This window comes from Cynocephalus volans, chromosome 10 (assembly GCF_027409185.1).
Source record: "Cynocephalus volans isolate mCynVol1 chromosome 10, mCynVol1.pri, whole genome shotgun sequence".
NCBI lineage: Eukaryota > Metazoa > Chordata > Mammalia > Dermoptera > Cynocephalidae > Cynocephalus > Cynocephalus volans.
In genome coordinates this window covers 25,826,464-25,848,847 of record NC_084469.1, presented here as the reverse complement: position 1 = coordinate 25,848,847, position 22,384 = coordinate 25,826,464, and the positions used below count along the sequence as shown (strand labels likewise).

At 51.5% G+C, this 22,384-nt stretch overlaps 1 protein-coding gene across 1 annotated transcript; it reads right to left on the bottom strand.

The window, feature by feature from the left end:
• Positions 1 to 427: 427 nt before the first annotated feature.
• Positions 428 to 22,150, bottom strand: SLC13A2 (solute carrier family 13 member 2). Its single transcript, XM_063112457.1, has 12 exons — positions 22,049 to 22,150; positions 7,825 to 7,953; positions 6,919 to 7,055; positions 6,618 to 6,823; positions 5,895 to 6,075; positions 5,674 to 5,796; positions 3,763 to 3,981; positions 3,521 to 3,609; positions 3,134 to 3,255; positions 1,812 to 1,973; positions 1,047 to 1,184; positions 428 to 598 (listed from the first exon to the last, which is right to left on the bottom strand). The coding sequence occupies exons 1-12, from the start codon at positions 22,148 to 22,150 to the stop codon at positions 428 to 430; spliced, it is 1,779 nt and encodes a 592-aa protein (XP_062968527.1).
• Positions 22,151 to 22,384: the final 234 nt, after the last annotated feature.

The window sequence follows — 22,384 nt, the reverse complement described above, 5'->3', positions numbered from 1 at the left end:
CCAGTCCCAGAGGCTGTTCCCATGGCAGCTGCTGGTAGGCCCTCCAGCTCTGAGTTTTAATAAATACAGTGTAAAGGGGTCTGGTCTCTAAGCTGGGGAGACAAAGACCTGGAGTACCGGAGAGGGCATGTTGTACTGTTTGTCAACCACACATGGGCACTGTCAAGCATACACAGCTGGGATCAGGTCCACGCAAGCAACCACCTCAGGCATCTCAACAAATACCATCCTCACATACACACACACACACACACACACACACACACACACACACACACACACACACACACACTTTCCTCCAACACACAGGAAACTGAGCACACACACCTTCCTTACAGACACACGACATTATGTACACATGTGCCGTTCTTGCAGAGCAGCAAGAGCGGGATTGGCTCTTCCTGGGCTTGGCCAGCCTGTACCCGGCCTAGGGGCTAGGCGTGGTGGAGTGGGCCTGGCTGGCCAGGCAGTGGGTTGAAGTGTTGGAGTGGGCCCAGGAGGGGAAGGTGTCCAGGTTGAAGATGGGGACACTCCAGCTGTTGATGGCCAGTGTGATGACCAGCACCCCGATGATGTTGAGCATGAATCCAGCCCGGACCTGGTGTGAGGAGAGACAGTTTGCTGAGCTGTGTTGGCACCCAGACCTCAGGCACGCAGAGATGTTCAGGAGCCCTCCTGCTAGCACAACTCTCACCAGAAAGTCCTCCCTTTGGTCTACACTGCAGCGCTAGGCAGTGCCCCTGCCCCTTGCTTCACTCCTAGTGGTAACAGGGAAGAGGGATGCGCCTCGTGAGCTTCCGGGGCCCTGAGCCCTGCGTGTGGGTGCCTGGCACCTGGGAGCCTTCCCATATTCCTCACTCCCTACCCTCCCTCTCACACGGCCCGGGGCTGGGATCATGTCCCAACCTCCCCGGTTGTACCCCCACCCCACATGGCGCCCACTCTCTACTTAGAATCTCAGTGGCTTTAAGCTACTCTGCAGTCCATCAAGATGGAAAGATGGGGCAGAAGGAGTGCTGAGGCATTCCGGCCTCCCTGCCACTCACCATATCAAGCACTTTGAGGCCCCCAAAAGAGAAGACGATGACGTTGGGTGTGGTGGCCACAGGCAGCATGAAGGCCAGGGAGGAGGCCAGAGTGCAGGGGATCATGACGTACAGAGGATGGACGCAGATGGCCTGGGCCTGCAGGGGAGACAGTAGGACAGAGCTGATCCCTATCCTGGAGCAGGAGCATGGCCTCAGTTCTCCTGTTTCCCTTCTCTGAATGACAACCTCTGCCCCCCAGCACACTTTGGTCATGAATCCACCATTTCTGCCAGAAGGCACTGGATGACCTGAGCAGGGCCCCTTGACCTCTCTGGAGGGGGATGAGTGTGCTGCCCTGCCCTGTGGGGCGTGGTGAGGGGAGGGGCCCATAAAACAGATCTCAAAGGGGCTCCAGGGGTGTCATCAAAGGCTGCGGGAACGCGCCTGGGGAGGAAGGGGCTGGGGACGCTCCGGGGAGCAATTTCACCCTGTCACCCCTGGAATGACCAGAACAGGGGCTGGGGTGGGGAGGTGGGTGAGGCCACTAGAGAGCCCCATTAGGATACTCAAGGGGTGACGTCACCAGGGATGGGGTGAGTCAGGGGCCAGAGTGCCTTGGGCCCAAGGTAAGTCCACATTCTGGAAAAAGGTAGATGCTCAGGGGTCCTCGCCAGGAAAAGAGAAGAGGTGCAAAGACAGGTCACTCTGCCCAGCAGGTGGAACCCCTGGTGGGGGTGGGCAGGAGGGCTGCCTGGAGGAGGTGTTTCTTTAGGGCCAGCTCACCATGGAGGCCAGGATGGGCAGGAAGAGTGTGGTGGTGGCCAGGTTGCTCATGAACTCAGTGAAGATGGCAATCAGGAGGCAGAGGATGAAGGCAATGGCAGAAGGTGGCACATTCTCCAGTTGGGTTAGCTTGTCCCCCAGCCAGGCTGATAGGCCCGATTGCTGTGGGCAGAGGAAGGAGGTACATGAGAGGTGGGATTCTCTGGGGCCCCAGAGTCCTCTGCTGAGGTTCTGAGAGGGTCCTGCTCCTGCCCACACCTCCCTAGTCTTCAGCATCAAAGACAGCTCTGGTGAGAGGATAGGACCCAGCTAGAACCAAGGGGTACCCTCTTCTGCTCTTGAAGAACAGGTAGGTGTGAGAAGGATCAGATGAGAAACTGGGAGAAGGGGCCAAAGGGCCTTCTTGGGAGACCTGGGGCTTGGTGGAAGTAAAAACCTTTGGCCCCATTTACTCCTGCCTTCCTGACCTCTCTGAGGAGGTGCCTGGACAATCTTAGCCCTCTCCCAGCCCCCTGCAGCCCAGTGGGTTGGGGTAGAGGGGACCTTGCTCCTGGCAGGGAGGGAAAGTGGGGGTAGGGCCCTGATAGAGGCTGGGAAGATGCTGACAGGAGGATGGGGACAGTCCACAGGGTCAGAAGGGCTCTGAGATCTTGGCTTGCCTTGCTTGGAATGCCAGACTGTAATGCCAGGAGCTGGGACTTACTTCATCTTGTTCAAAGCGCTTGGCTCAGTCAGTGCTCAGTGAGTGAATGCTGGATGGATGAATGAACCACAGACACAGGAGTCCCCTGCACCAATCCCTGACCCTGGGTAGCTGTCTCCTGCCTGTGCAGTGAATGAGTTCAGCCTGAACATTGAGGCCCAGGGGTGCAGTTTCAGAGATTTCTCTCTTTTGGATCCTCTGGTCCCCAGAGCCTAGCTGGGTGTGATTATGGCACCCCCTGGTGGCTGCAGCAGGCAGTCCATGTCAACTCAATGCCAACTACTGGGGTGCTCAAGCCATTTTGTACTCTGTCTGGCAAGGGGTGAGGGGCTGGGGTCGGGTGGGATTAGTCGCTGAGAATGGGTCCAGTTCACCAGAGAATCCCATCTTCTATTTGACGTTGAGCACCTGACTGGGGAGGTCCCTAGGGCTTGTGTTTCTTCCTCTTCCCTCAGAGGGGACTCATTTGTTTCTCCAGTTGCTGCAAAGGCTCTGTCCACCAGAGGGACTCCTAAGTGGGGATCAGGTCTCCCCTCTGTGAGAGAGTAGCAGGATCCCTTCTCTCCCTGCCACAGGATTTCCCTCAAATAGGCTGGGAAGGGGACTGAGGGTCTCTTACCTCACTGCCCTTGGCCAGGGCAAAGCCACCACCCAGCAAGAACACGACATTCCAGGGCATCCTTTCATTCACTGTCTTCCAGCTGAGAAGGGCAGGAGGGCCCTTCAGCTTCCTTGGGTTTTCTACTCCCCAGGTAAAGGAGGACGGGTTAACAAGAGCAGACAAACCTTCCCTCCCCTCCACTTGGGGCTTCTCTGTGTGGGTCCCTGTTGGGGCTTGATGCATACAGGAGGGGGACCCTCAGTTCTGAAACACCCCAACTTTGTCTGAGTCCCTATGCCCTTGACAAGTCACCCCAGCCTCTCCAGGCTTTTTTCACTCCTGCCAAGTGTGATTGAAGGTACACTACAAGCCTGGAAACCCTTCCTTGCCTGTCCAGGTACTTACCTGGGTCCTGGGTCAGCCCTGGGATACTGGAGGGTATGAAGAACATAAGCAAGCCGATGAACATGGCCACTGTCCCATCAGACACCATGCTGGGGGGGAGTAGAGAGGGGGGTTTAGTGCCACAAGGTGGAGGGCGGTGGAGAGGATCTCCTCCCACAGACATGCCTGGTGAGTCTTCCCCGCTCCTCCCCAAACAGTTAAGTCCTAGGTGAGATCCCCTCCCTATCCCTAGCAACTCTCACCTGTTCCCATTGGCATTGGGAAAAGCCAGCTCGCCCCAGCCAGGGAAAAAGCCCGGCTCCCGGGTGAACCAAAGCACCACCAGGATGACAAAAAGGACAGTGATAGCCTTTTCTGCAAAGGTCATGGGGCCCAGCAGCTTGTGCTCTGTCTGGATGACGTGGAGGGCTGCCTGCTGTTCCTCCTTTGCCTGTTCCCCAATGCCAAAGTTCTTCCGGAAGCTGCAGGCAGAGGGGTGGGGGCAGCTGATGAGGCTCCTGCACCAGGCAGGGAGCAAGGGGCTCTGAGTGCTATAAAGGGGCACCTGCAGAGGTCATCTCAGGGCTACTACACTAAGGTTCTGGATCCATCGAAGTTTCTGGAGGAAGGGTAGAAGACTCTCAACGGGGTCATGACTCTTGTTTAGCAGAAGAGCTGAGTTTCCCCATGCTTGGTCCTGCTGCATCTGTTCCACTGAGCCCTTTTTCTTTAAGGGTTCTCTTGCCCAGGATGAGGAGGTCCTAGCAGCCTGGACCCCATGTCTCCTCTGACCCTGACTCATGGCTCCCCTCCTCCAACAGGCTTTCAGGAAATCCTCCTTTTCCTCTCCTACCTGTTTCTGCGTACCTTCTGCCAGCCTGAGCCGTGCCCACATTGTCCTCAGAGGCACAGGAGTCTGCAGCCCACTTCCTTTTGCTGCTTACTTAACTCATGCTGACATTTAACTTTTCGCTTGGGTAAATCTCAGCTTCCTTGCTGGACTGGGAATTCCTCAAGGGCAAAGACCATGCCCCACGCATCTTTGACTCTCCCATGGTGCCTGCTGCTGTGCTGATTTCTTTAACTACCACCTTGCCTTGTACCAGCCCCCAACCTTAATCCTACTTCCTTCATTCTTCTCAGTGATTTTTCCAAAGCACAGCAACAGTGTTTAAAAACTTTCAATGGCTCTCCGCTGCCTGGGCAGGAAGGGCAAATAACAGCTCATACCGCAGTAACTCTCATACCACCATTCCTGTCCTGTAAGCATGGCAGACATCGCTAATCAATCACAGACTCGATTCCAATGGAGCCTTAGCAGGGTCTCCAGTGATTTTCAACTCAGAGCTCCAAACAGTGACTACCAGTAACCTAGGGCTAAAACCTATTTATTACTTTTGGCCTCAAGGACAAACTCTTCATGTGGCACACAGGATCCTCCTGCCCACTTCTCCAGCTTCATGTCCTGATACTCCTATGTTTCAGCCCCACAGAACTAGAGTTCCCCCAAACACATAACATTCTTTCTTGCCTCTGTGCTTTGGGCAAGCTGTTCCTGTTGTCTGGAATGCCTTTACCGCATTTTCTAGCTGGCTGACTTTTAGTCCTGTGAGATTCAGCTCAGACATCTGCAGGGGACTTCTGGAATCCCCACTACCCTGGGCTGAACTAGGCACTCCATCCTTTGTGCTCCCACAGCTCCTGGGCTTCTGCTGTCATGTCCCCCACAACATATCATCACCCACCAGATAGGCCACAGGGCACAGACCGTGCCTAATGCCTTCTACTATTCTCAGTGCCTAGCACAGGGCCAGGCACACAGTAGCAGTACAACAAATGCTCTGTAACTGACCACAGTGAGTGTGTGCCCCATAAGTACTTATCAAACGACCATGGAGAATCATGGGGAGGGGCCTGGCCTGGACATCAGGAGATTCCATTTTCTGCAAAGCACTGATACTCCTTAAGCCTCAGCTGACTCATGTGCTAAATGGGTAATACTCTCCAGCCAATAATTTGCTCAAATGGGAGGCCAAGTGCACAGAGGAGCCTTGGAAAGGAGAGGCCTTCTCATGGGGATGGTGATTATATTGTTTTCCACATCTGGACTCAACTGGAAGCTCCCAGGTGTAGGGGCCAGGACTTAGGTCTCTCTCCCCCACTTTGCCACTTACTTGAAGCCCAGGAAGAGGACCTGCAGCCACAGCCAGGACAGCAGCAGCAAGATGACCATGGTGGGGAAGGCAAAGCTGAACCAGGAGGCAAAGTTCACCACGTTGCCATTTTGGGGGAAGAGCCTGAAGGGGGACGTGGACTGCTGTGTCACATCACTCTGGCACTGTCCAGCCCAATCGGCTCCCAGTGGGAGGGCAGACCCCACTCCTACGCCACTCACAAGTTGATTTGGCCTTGCAGCACCAGGTTGGGCGCGGTGCCGGTCAGTGTGGCGATGCCTCCAATGCTGGCCGAGTAGCACACGCACAGGCTCAAGCCCTGGGTCATGAGGCGCTGCTTATTGCTCTGACGTGTCTTCGGCTTTGAAGCAGCAGGTGAGACAGGGAGGGCCTCCCCGTTATCTGGGAACAAGAGAGAGCCGAGGTGGGGGCAGGTGCAGGTGCAGCTCAGGGCACCTGGCTGGGGCTCCATGGCCTCCAGGGCACCTTGTCTGTGAACAGCCCAGACCTGGGGAGGGAGGACAGAGACTGTCTCTAGGTCTAAGTGGGCCCAGCATTCCCCAGAGTCTCAGGCTGGCACTTCCCCGGACACCATCTAGTCCAACCTTTCTCTTGAGAGAGGGAAACTGAGGCACGGGGAAGGGAAGAGGATTATCTAAACTACATAGGAAGAAGAGAGCCTAGACCCCCGACTTCCCACCTAGACTTCAGCTCTCTTCTCGCTAGAGTGGCCAAGCATCTGGGTTTGTCCAGCACATGGGACTTGGCATTTTAAAACCAGGAAAGTCCCAGGCAACCAGAACAAGCTGGTCACTGCCCTTCTTGCCTCCTTTTTCTCTCCCCAGAGACTCCAAGATGACCACCCCTGGGAATGGATGTCCCCTCCTTGAGTCCCTCCCCAAGGGCTGAGGAGTTAGGGCAGGGTCTGGCTTAATCTTTCTCACCAAACTCGGTCATTTCCTTCTGGGGACTTGGTTCCTGGAGCTCAAAGGTGGGATTGTGGCTGCCCTCCTCGATGTCCTTGCCCATGTGCGTGTTGTGCAGCTGCTCCAGGACGGCATGTGCGATGGGCACCATCATGGCTGAGGTGGCCGTGTTGCTGATCCACATGGACAGGAAGGCCGTGACTATCATGAAGCCCAGGATCAGCCTAAGGACAGATGGATGGACACGCACTGCCATGGCCACTTCCCTTCTGAGTGCCAACCCACCCTAGGCCCTCCTGTGGTGGTCTGTGGAACTCACAGGGCAGGCCGCACCCCGATGAAGAGGAGCACACAGAGGGCGATGCGTTTGTGCAGGTTCCAGTGCTCGATGGTGACAGCCACCAGCAGCCCCGCGAAGAACAGGATATTGGTGTCCGTCAGGTACTCAACGCTGACCTGGCGGTCAAGGACATGGCTGAGAGGCAGGCAGACCCTGGGATCTCCCACTGTGCCCCTGGGCTTACGGGGTGCAGTCACTGACATTCCCACACACTGGCACTCCCCTGGCTCTTGGGACCAAATGGAACCGGTCTTTGGATTATCTGCCATTGAATATTAACTAGGTTCCCCTCTTCTTGCCAAACTCATTCTTTCTCCCCTCAGGAATGACTGGGAGATAATCTAGACTGACTCCATTCATGTTTCAAGCTGAAGACTGGGAGATAAATAAGTCAGTGCTCCTTCTAGAAACTAGAGCAGTGGTTCTCAAAGTGGAGTCCCTGGGCCAGCCTCATCACCACCACCTGGAACTTGATAGAAATGAAATGCTTAGGCCCCACCCCAGATCTACTGAATCAAAAACTCTGGGGTGGGGCCCAGCATCTGTGTTTTAACCAGCCTTCCAGGTGATTCTGATGCTCATTCGAGTTGAAGAGCCACTGAACTAGAAGTACATAAGTTCTTCAGCTGGCTTCCAACATCCTTTTCCTGGGTCCCCAGGCGTTCTGCCTCCCTGGCCTCCAGCCCCACTTTGAACTAACTCTCAACACCAGCCCTCCCCCTTGACTTCTAGCTGAGTTCTCCCACAGTGCTCTCTCCAAGCAGAGGCAGAGACTCCTCTTCCATGAGCTTTGCCTGTGATGTGGCTTCTTGGTCACCAGGGTCCTAGGAAAGAAACCTCCCCAGCCCATCCTGGGACCCTTTTTCCTTTGTGGGGGGGGCTCACCTCAGAGGCCTCCATGATGCCCATCATGGGATACAGGACGAGGGGGAAGAAGGCAGTGACAGCAATGGGCACAGCCTCGGTGCACCAGAAGAGCGCCATGAGAATGATGGTGTAGGCGCAGTAGGCTTCCTATGGGCAATAGAGGAGTGGCAGATTTGTTGGAGAGGGCACACCTGTGTCCCAGAGTCACGTCACCTCCTGTCCTCCAGAGAAACCAGGCCATTTCTAACAGCATGGGGAAGCCCATGGTCATTGATTCCCAAGCCCAAGGTCCCATTTCAAAATGGAAATAAAAAACAAAGTACTCAGCATCTTGTCTTTGACCTTGAGGAGCCCAGACATTACAATCCAGCCACACTGGAGAGTCTGGAATTGACTGTCAGCCACCAACGAGCCCGAGGGGAATGCAGGGGACCCAGGTGAGGATACCAAGATGAGATGGGGATTGCCAGAGGAAGACACAGGACCTGGGCAATATGGACTCCTGCTGGGCACCCTGGCCTTTTCTGGCTCTTATCACAGCCTATAAGGATAGATTTACTTTTGTGACTATTTAGTGTATGTTCCCTCTGCTAGTAGGTGAGCTCCATCGGATGGGGTCAGTTTTGTGGCATTTAGATCCTTGGAGCTCATGACCCAGCAAGCTTTGGAGCAAGTTTTGCGAACGGCAGAGGGACTCCTTCTCAGCAATGCTGGCAAGGTTGCTGCTTTACACAACTCACATCTGTAGACCAGTGAAAGGTTCCCAGTCTCTGCGTTGTATAGTGAATTGTGGGGCAACCCAGAGTCTTGTGAGTCTTTGGGTACCAGGAGCCCCTCCTTTCCCTCATGAAGCCCACAAGTCCAGAGAAACCTGACCTCAGGACTGGAAGGGGACCTGGGGCAGGAATGGAGGCCCACCCCCCCGTCCTTGACAGGGCCTCTCCTAGGGCTGGGGAATCATTAGCCAGGAGGCCTCCAGGAGCAAGGGCAAGCACATCCAAGTCTCTCCAGGGGCCGGCACCTGCCACTCTTTGTTTGCTAAAGGAAGGGGCCCTGTGCTGGGGCTAGTGGACAATGGGGCTGGGGGCCCCTCCTCCTTACCCTCCTGATTGCCCTGCCCTCCACTTTATCTCCACCTGGTACAGGCTGTGCTCACCCCTTAGTACCCTAAAGTTTGGGAAGGGTCCCTGGGGTGGAAGTAGGGAGTGGACTAGGAGAAGAGGAAGCTACTGTTTATTGAACCATTCTTAGGAGTTTAGGGTTGGCATTTTTGTAGTTATATGAAAATATAACAGCCATTAAGGTGGGAGTGGTGGTCCTACCTTACAGAAGAACTCAGAGGGTCAGTGGCCGGCTCAAGGTAACAGAACTAGGGAGTGGCAGAGCCAGGATGGAAACCCAGGTAAGGCACAGGATTGCGTAACTCCAAGTGCTATCTGGAACCTTCCCCCTGTAGTCTATGTAAATGGCGCCCTGGAGTTGCGCAACAGGAAGCCTGCAGCTGCACACAGCCCCGCTGGAGACCCAGGTCTGTCTGAGGCTAAGCTCTCCTTCCAGGAACCCTCCACCACTTCTCCTCACCCTGGATATAAACTCATCAGCCCTAGGGGGGTGGGGCCACTTTGACCCTCGACCAGAGACACCCGCCTCCCCCCTCCCCCAGCAGGATTCTGCTGATACTCGTGTTTCCTCACCCACTTCATCTCCTGCCATGATTGAATGGCCAGTTACTTACCCTCCCCTCGGGCTAAGGGCAGGCCAGCTGCTCTGGACCCTGGCATCCGCCACCCAGCCTACTCAGAACTCTCTGGCCAGAGACAAGGTGGAGCGGCTGGGGCAGACGGTCACTGCTGATTCAGGAAGAAAGCTCTGCAGAAGTATCCCCAGGACTGATCTATGCCTGGCTTTTGGGTTTTATGTGCTTCAAATGCTTTTTTTTTTTTTTTTTTTTTGGTGGCTGGCCAGTACAGAGATTCAAATCCTTGACCTTGGTGTTCTAACACCTCACTCTAACCAACTCAGCTAACTGCCAGACCTTCAAATGCTTCTTAAAATTGCATTTAGTTGCTCTGTGAAATAGACTATTGTCCGCATTTCACAGATGGAAAAAGAAAGGTGCGAATAAATGAAGTAAATGTCTCAAAATCATACAAATATTAAGTGGAGAAGCCTGGCCATCCGGTTCTTGGGCCCCACCTTTCACCTTCTGCCCTGAGATCAATCCCTTGCATTTGAGGGTGTCCTCAGCCTCAGGCTCCCATGACCAGTAGTGGGGAAGGGCTGGGGCACTGAATCCAAACTCAGTGCCTGCCACATCCTGTTGCCTGGCTCTGTCAAGTTGCTTTACTTTTGAGACCCCATCTCACACTCCAAAGGCAGTTGTTGGCTGGCCAGTTAGCTCACTTGGGCAAGTGTGGTGCTGGTAACACCAATGTCAAGGGTTCAAATCTCCTTACTGGCCAGCCTCCGAGAAAAAAAAAGGGGTGTTGTTAATGGTCAAACCTGCCTCTGTGAGCTCCAGTGTGTCTAATATATGGCTTCCCCCAACCCCCTTCTACAACTATATGGGTCCCTCTTCACATGTGTCTCTGGATCAAAACCTGTCTTGAAGTTCCATCCAGAAGCTTTGGCCCTGTGCCTCCATCCCACCTCCTGGGCAGTCTATCAAGCTGTAGCATAACTCGATGACTTGTTCTTCCTGGATCATGGGGATTTAACTGTGGCACGGAATTCTAAGGATCTATAAAGTTGGATGGCACCTACATCGCTGAGTTGCAATTTATTTTTTTATATTTTGGTGACTGTATTTCAAAATACTTCGTTTCTTTTGTAATCCTATGCATTTTGCTTTGTGCATTTCAAAGCAGTATTCTGAGAAGGGCAGAAAACGACTCAGGGAGCCCTAGCATTGCCTTGCTGACATTTGTGGAAGCTTAGCAGGTCTGGGTTTGAGGTTGAGGAGCTGTCAGTGTTCTAAGAAGCCCCTTGGGTCAGGTACCAGCCCTTTGGGCACTCCCTGAGGGGGATCCTTTATCCTTAGCCTGACAATATGTCCAATTACAAGGTCAGTATCCCCAGCTCTAGAAGTGGGGATTTGAGGCAGACCTGCCCTCCCAGGCCACCCTAACACCTTCTGCCTTGTAGCCCAGCTCTGTAGAACTTAGGCCAGCCAATCTCAGCTGGCAGCCTATGATGGCTATGCACGTATCCACGATGGCTTACATGCCAGCCACTGGCAGCTCCCCATGGCTGCTGTGCTGTGCAAGTCCAGGGGCGCCATTCACATATGGAGTCGTGAAGGCAAAGCCTGCGCCGCTGTCTGAGGTGTCCATGGAGCTCAGAAGCCAGCAGGGAAGAGTTTTCTCCTGGTGGTGAATGCTCTTCTTTCTGCCTCTGTCACTACCTCCTACTTCCCTGGGCTGGCAGGGCAGTTCTCCAGCTCTGTTCCTTGGCTGTAGCACTCACTCTTCTCTCAGTATCTGTTTCTGAGCTCCTGAGGACAGGGACCGAGTCTCTTTCTCCTCTGGGTCTCTAGCTCCTCGTTCTTTTGCTGGTGATGGCCTGGGTCTGTAAATCTTCCTTTCCTACTTGTGCCACCCCCACTCCCCAAGGAAATCACCCTGTTCAGATCCCTATTCTCTACCCCCAGGCAGTCCAAGCTCTTTGGGGGCAGGCACTAGGTCTCCCGCCAGCTCATCAGACATTTCACAAATACCCTGTCTGGGCCAGGCCTCCAGTCCTGCTCGTTCTATACCTCAAATGCTCCCATTTACTTCTCTCCAGCTCTGGGCTACTAGCCTGGTCCAAGCCCCACCATCTGTCACCAAAACTCCTGAAAAAGCCTCCTTACTCATCTCCCAGCTTCCTCTGTTGCTCCTGAAATCCCTTTTCCTTGCTGCAGCCAGAGTGATCTCAAGGCACAAGTTTGTTTAATTTGCATTCCCTCCCCCAATACATACACACTCACCTCAAAGCAGCTCAGATCCCTTCAGTGGCTTCCTATGCTCTTAGGAACCTGGGTTCGGGTCTGGTCTGTGCCTCACATCTTTACACTCCCCCTCCCCCTCTCTGCTCCAGCCACACTGGCCCTCTTCAGGTTCTTCAAATACTCCAACCTCCCACTGGCTGCAGGGCCTTTGCATAGAATTTCCTCTCTTTGGACTCCTCTTTCCCCCCTCCCCCCACATTGCCTAGTTGATGCCTACTCATTCTTGAGCTCTCAGCTCAAACATTCCTTTTTCAGGGAAGTCTCCCTGACTTCCAGGCTGGTGTAAGCCCCTGTGCCCCTACTGCATAACATCTGTTACAGTCTATAATTAAGCATTTAGTTTTATGATCTAAATGACTAGTATCAATCTTTGTTGGGCTGGCTGGTTAGCTCACTTGGTTAGAGTGTGATGCTGATAACACCAAGGTCAAGGGTTCGGATCTCTGTACTGGCTGGTTGCCAAAACAAAAACAGAAACCAAACAAAAGAAACAAACAAAAAAATCCCAGGCAGTGTTATAATATCAAGGTCAAGGGTTCGGATCTGTGTACTGGCCAGCTGCCAAAAAACCAAATCTTTCATATCAGCCCATATTCTCCAGGGAACAGGGTCCGTGTCTGCCTCTGGTCACCCCAGCAGGATGCCTGGCACCTACACAAGAGTTGATACTCTGAATGAATGAGTGAATGCATGTAAGCCCTAGGGATACAGACCTGAGTCAGGCCCAGCTCTGGCTCTCAGGGAGTCTGAGTGCCTGTGTGAGCTGCCCTGCAACTTCAGCAGCGGACAGAAGAGCTAAGACTGGCAGCTTGCTTCATTTGTATTGGGAAAATACACATGTATTGGGAAGTACGTCAAGGGGCCAGAAAACCTGAGTGCCCAGCTTTATTGCTGAGTGTCCTTGGGAAAGTTATTTCACCTCTCTCAGCTTTCTTTTTGCTTTTTTGTAGGAAACATCAAGCATTTCCAGCTGTTCACATATTTATCCCCTTCACACAGTTTCCTTATCTATAAATGGGAATAAGAGAAACACTCCTCTAGCTGGGTTATTGTCAGGATGAAGAGAGCTAACAGATGTAACTATGCAGGATATAAGCTGTAAAGCACTGTACCTCATGAGCAGATGGCAGAGTTGGCATTGGGCGAGAAATGTGCTCCTGGGCTTCTGGGGAACCAAGGGGGATGCATGAGGCACAAATGGAAAGGAAAGTGCCAGAGAATTGAGGATTGACTCTGGGCCCTGAGTGTGTGGCAGGTGTGGGCAAGTTGTGGGACCTGTGGGCATCATGGCCTTTACCCAGTACTGACACAGCACAGCCTGCGGCTCTCAGCAGCAACAAATATGCCCACAGTTCCAGAGGTGTCACAGCTTATTCCTCCTGGCGATTGAAGGTTAACCCTGGGGTGGGGCTGGGCTGGCACACAGTGGACCATGCCCCCTGCTCATCTGCCCCTGGTGAGTGTGGATCCTGCTGGCAGTGAGCACTCTCAGGTCTCAGGATCGAGGCAAGGCACCAGGAGGCAGCCTGCCCAGCACCACCGCAAAGGAGAGACCAGAAGAGTGGGAGCCCAGAGGAGCAGCCTCTTCTCTGAATCTCTTTCCATCTGGGCTGAGGGAGGCTTCCAGAGCGGGGATGCTGAGCGGGTGCTGAGGGATCAGTAGGAGTTCAGTCAGTGGGCAAAAGGGATCAGGGCGAGGGAGTAAGCGCAGAGGAAACAGAATGAGGCATAGAAGATCAAGATGCGTTCTTGGAGGGGTATACTCGGAAGGAGACTTGCCTGCCATGTGAGAGATCTAGGACTTTATCTAGAAGACAGGGGTAAAAGGGTGAGGCTGTGAAGGGTTTTAAGCAGAGAGAGTGGCATGGTCAGGTTGGTGTTTTATTAAAAGATTATGCTGATGCTACCATATGAGATTTATTTATTTATTTATTTACTTATTTATTTATTTTTTTAAAGATGACTGGTAAGGGGATCTTAACCCTTGACTTGGTGTTGTGAGCACCACGCTCAGCCAGTGAGCGAACCGGCCATCTGTATATGGGATCCGAACCCGGGGCCTTGGTGTTCTCAGCACCACACTCTCCCGAGTGAGCCACGGGCCGGCCCTACCATATGAGATTTAAAAAAACATGTGGGCTGGCTCCGATCCCCCTACTAGCCAGCTGCCCCCCTACCAAATGTGTGCAAGTGTTTGTATATACTTAGGGAAATCTTTTTTTTTTTAAAAGATGACCAGTAAGGGGATCTTAACCCTTGGCTTGGTGTTGTCAGCACCACGCTCAAGTGAGCGAACTGACCATGCCTACATAGGATCCGAACCCATGGCCTTGGTGTTATCAGCACCACAGTCTCCTGAGTGAGCCACAGGCCGGCCCTATACTTAGCGAAATCTTTGATTTAGGAGTTCTTACACTTTTTTTTTGTATCGGGACCCCTTGGCTGTCTGATGAAGCCTTCCAACTTTTTAGAATAATGTTTTTGAATGCACTAAATAAGACACATAGGACTACAAAGGAAACCAATTATACTGAAATACAGCAATTAAAATATGAAAAAATGCTGGGGGGATGCCAAATGCCTAATACAAAGGAGACAAAGGTTAGTCCAGTTATAAAAATATGTCCCATAATCTCTGCAGCAGCCATTAGCCAAACCACAACCTCCACAGCAGTAGGTCACAAACAGTCAGGATTTGTTCAATGACTGCCAGCTTCCCTGATTTTTACCCGCCACTCCCTACTCCCACTTCCAACTCAGGACCAACCCCCAAAAGCCAAATATGCTCCCCAAACCAATCACATGAGGTGCCCAGCTTTTAGTTAGCCTGCCTACGGCTTCCCGTGCCCACCGCCTCCGATCAGGGCCCGCCTGAAGCCTTCCCTTCTTCCCTCTCTAAAGCTTTCCCACCTCCTGTCTGCCTTTGAGGCTCTGCCAAAAGCAAGTGATGGTGGTGCTTCTCTTTCTGTCCTTCGCTTGTTCTCATTTGGGCGATATTTATTTATTTCCTCATCTTAATGTGAATGACTTCGTTGCATCATCTTCTGCTCTAAGAAGCCAAAAGGAGACCATGAAATTCTGAGTGTTGGAGAAAACAAAAGTGGGGAGAAGAGATCTGACACCACAGTTTGGGTCGGGGCCAGGCCTGCCTGGGTCCGCTAAAGAGCAAAATGCAAGCTGGAGCGACCAGGAGCAAAGCATTCCCATACGCCTCCGGAATTTGAGCCTCACAGCAGCCCTGGGCCTTGCTGCTGGGTTAGATCCAGGAACTTTAGTGTTAAGATTTCACCTTACTTTTCCATCCCTGGCTTCAGTTAGGAAGTGCTGATAAGCAGGGATGTGATTTAGTAACCTGGGCAAAGCCCAAGTTGGGGAACCGTTTGTCTACTCCAGGACTTTGAGGCTGGCTCTTTCTTCTAATCCTACTCCCGGGTCCCCCAGAGTCTAGATAACCCTTCTCCACAGCTGTGGTCACTTAGAGACCACAGCTCTCCACTCTGGGGGAGTGATCAGACCCGCCTTCCCATTTCATAGGTGGGAACATCTGAGGCCCTTGTGAGGACCTGTGGAACAACGGCCCATTTGAACAGAGCTGTGGAGAAGCAGCAAGGCACCTACACAGTGCCTGAGGCCAGTTATTTTTTATGTGTGTTATTCAGGGGCTCAGGAAATCTTTTTTTTTTTTTTTTTTAAGATGACCGGTAAGGGGATCTTAACCCTTGACTTTGACTTGGTGTTGTCAGCACCACGCTCTCCCAAGTGAGCCAACCGGCCATCCCTATATGAGATCCGAACCCGGGGCCTCGGTGTTATCAGCACCACACTGTGCCGAGTGAGCCACAGGCTGGCCCCTGGGATGGATTTTGAACCCTCATCTGTCTGGCTCCAAAATCCATGTTCTGGACTCTGCTATCTCAACTGGAAGCCAATAAGTCTCCAAAGATAGAGGTGAGCCACAGAACAGAGTTCCAAGTTCTGTGTACAGTCTTCATGCCCACAATGAGTGAATCATCTGAGTCCTCCTCTGCTTTTGGGATTCAGGAGGAGCTTGCATTAAGGGTATTTTAATTTCACAGTTTTAAAAGTGTGTGTGCACACATAGTTGCTGTTCTTGTTTTTCTAGGAGTGCAGGTGACTCAGATGAAGAGATTCTACTTTCTGTTCTTACTATAAATATAATATTGATTCAGCTGTGCTCTGTGCTGGCTAACACTGTACCACTGGGAAACTGTTTTTACAGATGGTCCTTTTGGGTCCCAGGAGGCATTTGCATTTTTGACTCTAATTAGCTGTTTGACCTCTGAGCAAGTTATTACTGTCTGCAGCATGAAATCCCCACTCCTGCCCCTGGCCTTGTAGGGCTGACATTGGCTGACCTCTCTCCTCACTTAGGCAATCTTGTCTTCACTCAGGCCCCCAAAGCCACATTGGCCTGTTTATCCCTTCACCTTACCAAGCTCACCCCAAGTCTTCGGGCCTTTGCACTGGCTGTGTGTTCTGTCTAGATGGCTCTTTACACCGAGCTGTGTTTGACTGGCTTTTACTTGCCATTCAGGCCCTTGGGTAATCATCACCCTCGCAGGAGGCCTTCCCTGACCACCCCCCATCTTGAGTAGCCCCTCCCAAGCCATAGTCACAACCTGTTGTATTGTTTTTTTATTTTCACAGCATGTACGGTACATGCTTTTGTGTGTCTCTCACCCCTGCCACCCCCAGGAATGCAAGCTCCCCTGAATCCTCTCCCCAGCACACCCAAACAATACCTGTCACACTGCGCTGAGTTCTGTGTTCACCAGTAAGTGAATGAACGGATGAATGAATGGAGGCCTGTAAGGTTTCTTGCACCCTGATGATGCTTCTTCAATGTCTGGCTGCAGGGTTGGGGCAGCAGTGAGAAAGCTTCAGGCCCTACTGTTCCCCACTGGCTGGGACCATCAGAGGGGACCAGCATTCAAGCTCTATTGCCATTCCTCCAACATACCCTGCTGTTTCCAGACTCTATACCTTTCCTCCTGAGGTTCCCTTCATCTGGACTGCCCTCTGCTGATGCCTCTGCCTGTTGAAATCTCACCCAGCCTTCAAGGCCCAACTCAAATGCCACCTGCTTCAGATTCTCCCCTGACTCGACTGGAAGAATGTGCTCCTCCTCTGAGCTCTGCAGCCTTCTGGCTATACCTCTGTGTGGCATAAACACCTGTCTCCCCTCTGGACTGTAAGCAACTTGAGGACAGAACATCTGTGTTCCTTTTCAGTAATACATGGCACAGAGCAAGAGCTCAGCAGACATCTGGGACTGAAGGAAGCTGAAAGAACCGGCTGATGGCTGGATGGACATGACGGAGGATGGCTTGAGTGGTGGGTCACAAAGGGGGCAGTACCCTGCCTCCCTGGACAGCCTCAGGCAGAGACCCCAAGACCAGACTTCAGTCTAAACTTTTTTCCAGCTGGAACCTTAAGCAAATTATTTCAGCATTCTGGGCCTCAGTTTACATGTCTGCAAAATGGAGACAGCCACAGTAACCTCACTGTGACACAGAGGCTTTTACAAGAAGTGAATGAACACATGCTTTGAAGTGCTTGGCACAATGCCTCACCCATAAAATATACTCAATAAATTTCAACTGTTATTATTATGGACACAGGTCTGAGCCTAGTCTGGGGCTCCCCCTTTCCACTTTGGGGGACAGGGCCATGGAACTAAGCTCAGAACTCATTACAGAGAGCACAGATTCAACAGGAGTTCAGGACAGAGTCCTCTTTGCCCACATTCCTTCCTTCCTTCCTTCGACAAGTATTTTTTGACCATCTACTTGTGCCAGGCACTGGGGATTCTGCGTGGAACAAGACAAAGTCCCTACCCTTATGGAACCTACATTCTGGTGTAGAAAGTCAGGGAATAAATAGAAAGAAAACAAATATATAATATCAGATAGTGAACACTCTATAAATTAAAATAATAGGGTTGTGTAATGGGGAGGGACTGGGTGGTCTGAGAAGGCTTTTCTGAGGAGGTGGATTTAAGCTGAAACCCAAATGAGAAGAAGGCATCTGGGAGAAGAGCAGTCCAGGCAGGGGTGAGCAATTTGAGGAGCAGAAAGGAAGCTGGGGGGGCTGCAGGGGCAAGAGCAAGCAGTGGAATACAGGAGATGGAGTCTGAGAGCTGGGCAGGCGTGGAGCCCTGGGGACTCCTGGCTACTCTAGGAGGTTTGGGTTTTATTCTAAGTTTGATGGGAAACCGGCATAGGGTTTTAAGCAGGGCAGTGACACACGATCTTATGTTTTGAAAAGATTATCCTGGCTGTTGGGTGAAGAATGGTCTGGGAAGCAGAAGGATCTACAAAAAATTCCTGGAGCCATACATGTATACTCTAATTTCCCCTTTTGTTAGTTGCATATGGCTTAGAAAAGCTGTACGGGAGTGAATGATAAAAATAAAGGCCAAGCAGAATCTAAGGGTGCTAACGCGAATGGATTACCAAACAAAGGACCGTCAGAAATCTCTGATAAAAAGAAAGACTGAAGCGATTTTCCCAAAGGATCTCATTGTTTTAAAAATGGACCTGATAATACGAAGCACCTTTGCAGATGTCTCTGACCATTTTCTCTGAGACCAGAATTCAGGATAGATAGTAAAGATAGTTACCTGATACTAATTTGGAAATACATGGTATTTGTATTTTAAATGTATTTGGTCATATTCAATGACCTCATTCCTGAGTTCCTTTTTCACTAATGTAGCTTTCATTTCTATTATTGCAGTTTTAATAATATGAATAAATAGAGCCGGCCTGTGGCTCACTTGGGAGAGTGTGGTGCTGATGACACCAAGGCCACGGTTCGGATCCCTATATAGGGATGGCCGGTCAGCTCACTTGGGAGAGCGTGGTGCTGACAACACCAAGTCAAGGGTTAAGATCCCCTTACTGGTCATCTTTCAAAAAAAAATAATTATTATAATATGAATAAATAGAACGTTTGTGCCAGTACACACTCTGTTACTAAATCTGTACTTAAAAATCCTTGTGCCTCTAGCATCTGTTCACAGGAATTTGAGTGCTGTTTGCTATAATTTCTTTAGGCTCTTCTAATTGGAGTGGAGTACAATTTTACTGTGAGACTGTGGTGTAAAGGTGCTGTGAAGGGTAGAGTTTTGGGAGATGATGATGTGAAATATGAAGATGTAATTATGGTCCAACACAATGGAGCAGCTTACCCATGAGAGTAGTAATTGCTATTTATTGCTCTGAGGAAGACAGAAAGACAGGGAAACAGGGGAAATTTCCTTGAAAAATGAAACATCTTTTACATAAATGTCTAATGCATATTATAAAGTTCGAATCCTTGTTGCATTCCTTCTACTGCTGCAAATATATTAAATCTTCAGTTAAAAAAAAGGAATGATGGGCCGAGCCCGTGGCGCACTCGGTAGAGTGCGGCGCTGGGAGCGTGGCGATGCTCCCGCCGCGGGTTCGGATCCTATATAGGAATGACCGGTGCACTCACTGGCTGAGTGCTGGTCATGAAAAACGACAAAAAAAAAAAAAAAAAGGAATGACTCAGTTTTTGGCTAGCACACAAGGGTGATGGTGAAGCATTTTTTGATGAGTAAGACCGTGGGAAGAGCCAACTGGAGAAGACGGGCAGTCAAGTTTTGATTTGGGTACGTGTATGCTGCTTTCAAAGAAAATATTCAAGTGGAGGAGGTGTCCCAGTGTTAGTTGGATAAGACAAATTTAGAGGTTAGGGCTGGGGTTACAGATGGGTCACTTGTCAACAGAGATGCTTTTTAAAGCGTGAGGACAGCACAAGAACACCTGTGGGGGGAGGGGCAGGAGGGACCCTAGAAAACTTCAACTTCAGAGTCAGATGGAGGAGGCAGGAAATATGGGAGGAAAACCAGGAGAAGGTGTCACCAAAGCCAAGAGAAGATAGCATGGCAAACCAGCTGTGACAAATGCTGAGATGAGGAAGGCGAGACTGGGCTAGGGGTTTGGTAACATGGAAACTGATGAGGATTTGAGTTGTGGAGATGGGAACTGTCTAAGGAGAGAAAGCACACGTGCAGGACTGGCTGGTTAGCTCAGGAGCTTAGAGTATGTCAAGGGTTCAGATCCCCCGTACCAGCCAGCTGCAAAAAAAAAAAAAAAGCATGTGCAGTGTAGACAATGTCTTTGAGCCATTCTGTTGTGACAGAGAGAGCAGAGGAAAAAGGCAATACCTGGAGGGAATGTGAGATTCAAGGAGGGCTGTTGTTTGTTTAAGATGAGAGATATGGGAGTGATCAGGTGGGGAGGGAAAAATTGATCATGCAGGAGAAACAGAGGATAATTGCAGGAGCAAAGTCCTTGAGAGGGGCTGGTGTTTCACAGATAACTGGGGACAATTCATCAAGTTAAGATGGGGCAGGCAGCAGGGCCAGATGTAGTAGGAGGAAGACAAGGCTCCTAACACATCACATTGCCACCAAGAGACATGGCTTCTAGTGCTGATTCAGGTTTTCCTGTGTGACCTAGGGCAAGTTACTGAATCTTTCTGGGCTGTGCTTCCCTGGGAGGTGGGAAGGAGTGGAAATCACTGTCCCTGTCTGGTTCCCTCTGGGGCTAATGCATTTGTCCCAGCCTGTCTAAAAATCCATCTGATGGGTCCCCAGCACAGAGATGCCATTGGCTTTGGCCTGAGATGAAGGTCATCTCAAAAGTCAGCCAGGCCTTGTCACTCACCAGGTGTCAGGGGCACAGGGGCTGTGCCACTACCACCCCAGTCTCTTACCCCTTTGGACACCATGAATAGAAAAGCCTGCCTCAGTTTCCCTATCAGTGACAAAAGGAAAAAAATGGCCCAATAGGCAGCTCTGGGTTGTGGGGTGGGGCCAGGGTCACGGTTCTGTTTCAGTCTTGATGGGGCAGTGGGGTGGAGAGAAGCCAGCTTTGGAGTCAGACCACACTGCCAACTCTGCCACTGCCCACCTGTGTGATTTGCACATTTACTGTGAAGCTTGAGCTTCAAGTCCACCCTCCTGGACCCACTCTTCCCAAAGATCTGAGCTAATTTTAGATTCATGATTTTGTGGGGTTTTTTCTTAAATAACACAAAAGGGAGTTCCCAAAGTGTGTAATATCCAAGCTCCGTGAAACCAGGACCTGCCCTGGGACTTTGAGTAAATGACTGAACCTCACTTTCCCCAACTGTGAAATGGGACAGTCAGACCTGCCTTATAAGATAGGGAAAGGGTCACTGGCTGCACAGTACAGGGCATGCGGTGAGGCTCAAAGAAATGAGGGATGAGGGATGACTTGTGCTGGGGCAGGGGAGGAGGCAGTGACACCTGGCTGTGCCCAGCTTCCCCTCCATCCAGAAACAGTTTTTTGTTTTTGTTTTTTGCTTTTTTTCGGCAGCTGGGTGAGGGGATCTGAACCCTTGACCTTGGTGTTATAACACTGCACCCTAACCAACTGAGCTAACTGGCCAGCAACCCCCTTCCCACCTCCTTTTTTCCAGGCATAGTTTTTGTGCTGTCCACTGGCAGGGGTTGCCTCTTCCAGTTCCAACCAACCCTTCCTCCTCAGCAGACTTAGTCCTAGAGATTACAGGTGAATTTCTCCTTCTGTTTACATTCTTAAAGGCACAAACTGCCTGAAGCCAACTGTCTCTTATTGTCCTTCCATCCCTCTCCAAACTCTGATCTCTGCTCTCTCCTCCCCTTTTCCCACCCAGCCCCTCTCATCCCCCACTGAGCCCAGTCCGGGGGCCGGCTGAGTGTACACATAATAGGCAGACTTGCTCCATCTGCCCCCTGCCTTCGGCACCTCCTTTACAAAACCGGCTTCTGGTTTCACAAGGCGGTAGGTTTCAAATGCACCTAAGCAATTCACATTAGGCTCCTACTACTTGGTGCCAAGTAAAGCACCCCCCCCCCTTTTTTTAAAGATGACTGGTAAGGGGATCTTAACCCTTGACTGGGTGTTGTCAGCACCACGCTCACCTAGTGAGCTAACCGGCCATCCTTATATAGGATCTGAACCCGTGGCCTTGGTGTTATCAGCACCACACAGCCACGGGCTGGTCCCAAGCAAAGCACCCTTTAACTTCTTAACCCTCATCCCTCAGGATGACCAGGAAGTTATAACCTCATTTCCAGGGGAGGGGGGATTAGGAGGTTATGCTGGGTCCTAAGGATGCCAATCCTGGCCCAGACAGTCCCTCCTTTGCCCCCCTCCCCAGGGATTATCTGAGCCCAGAACCCCAAGCCCTTACCTTGGTGGGGACAAGAATGGGCAGAGGCAGCAGAAGAATGGGCAGGCAGAACACAAGCAGGTAAGAGCGATAGGCCCACAGGCCCTGCCAGTAGGTGGCCATAGTGTGGACTAACTAGGGCTCCCAGAGCCACCGCCTCTGGAGCCGGGGAATTGAAGGACCAAAGACACAGCCGGTAGGTGGCCTGGGGCTGGCTTATATAAAGCCAGTTGAGTGTTAACCATTGACCCACCCTGGCAATCAAAGTGTTTTTGGAATCTGGCGATTAAGGAGGAGGGACCTGCTGGAGGAGTAAAGATCAGGAAGACTTTGCAAAGAAAGGGAGGGGAAAAGATC

What these genes read in the sequence shown, in the direction of transcription:
- SLC13A2 (XM_063112457.1), bottom strand. Translation starts at nt 22,150, where the DNA reads ATGGCCACCTACTGGCAGGGCCTGTGGGCCTATCGCTCTTACCTGCTT. An exon ending in CCATTCTTGTCCCCACCAAG is followed by an intron (nt 7,954 to 22,048) that starts GTAAGGGCTTGG and finishes TATTGCCCATAG; the next exon opens with GAAGCCTACTGCGCCTACAC. An exon ending in TGCCCATCCTGGCCTCCATG is followed by an intron (nt 1,185 to 1,811) that starts GTGAGCTGGCCC and finishes TCTCCCCTGCAG; the next exon opens with GCCCAGGCCATCTGCGTCCA.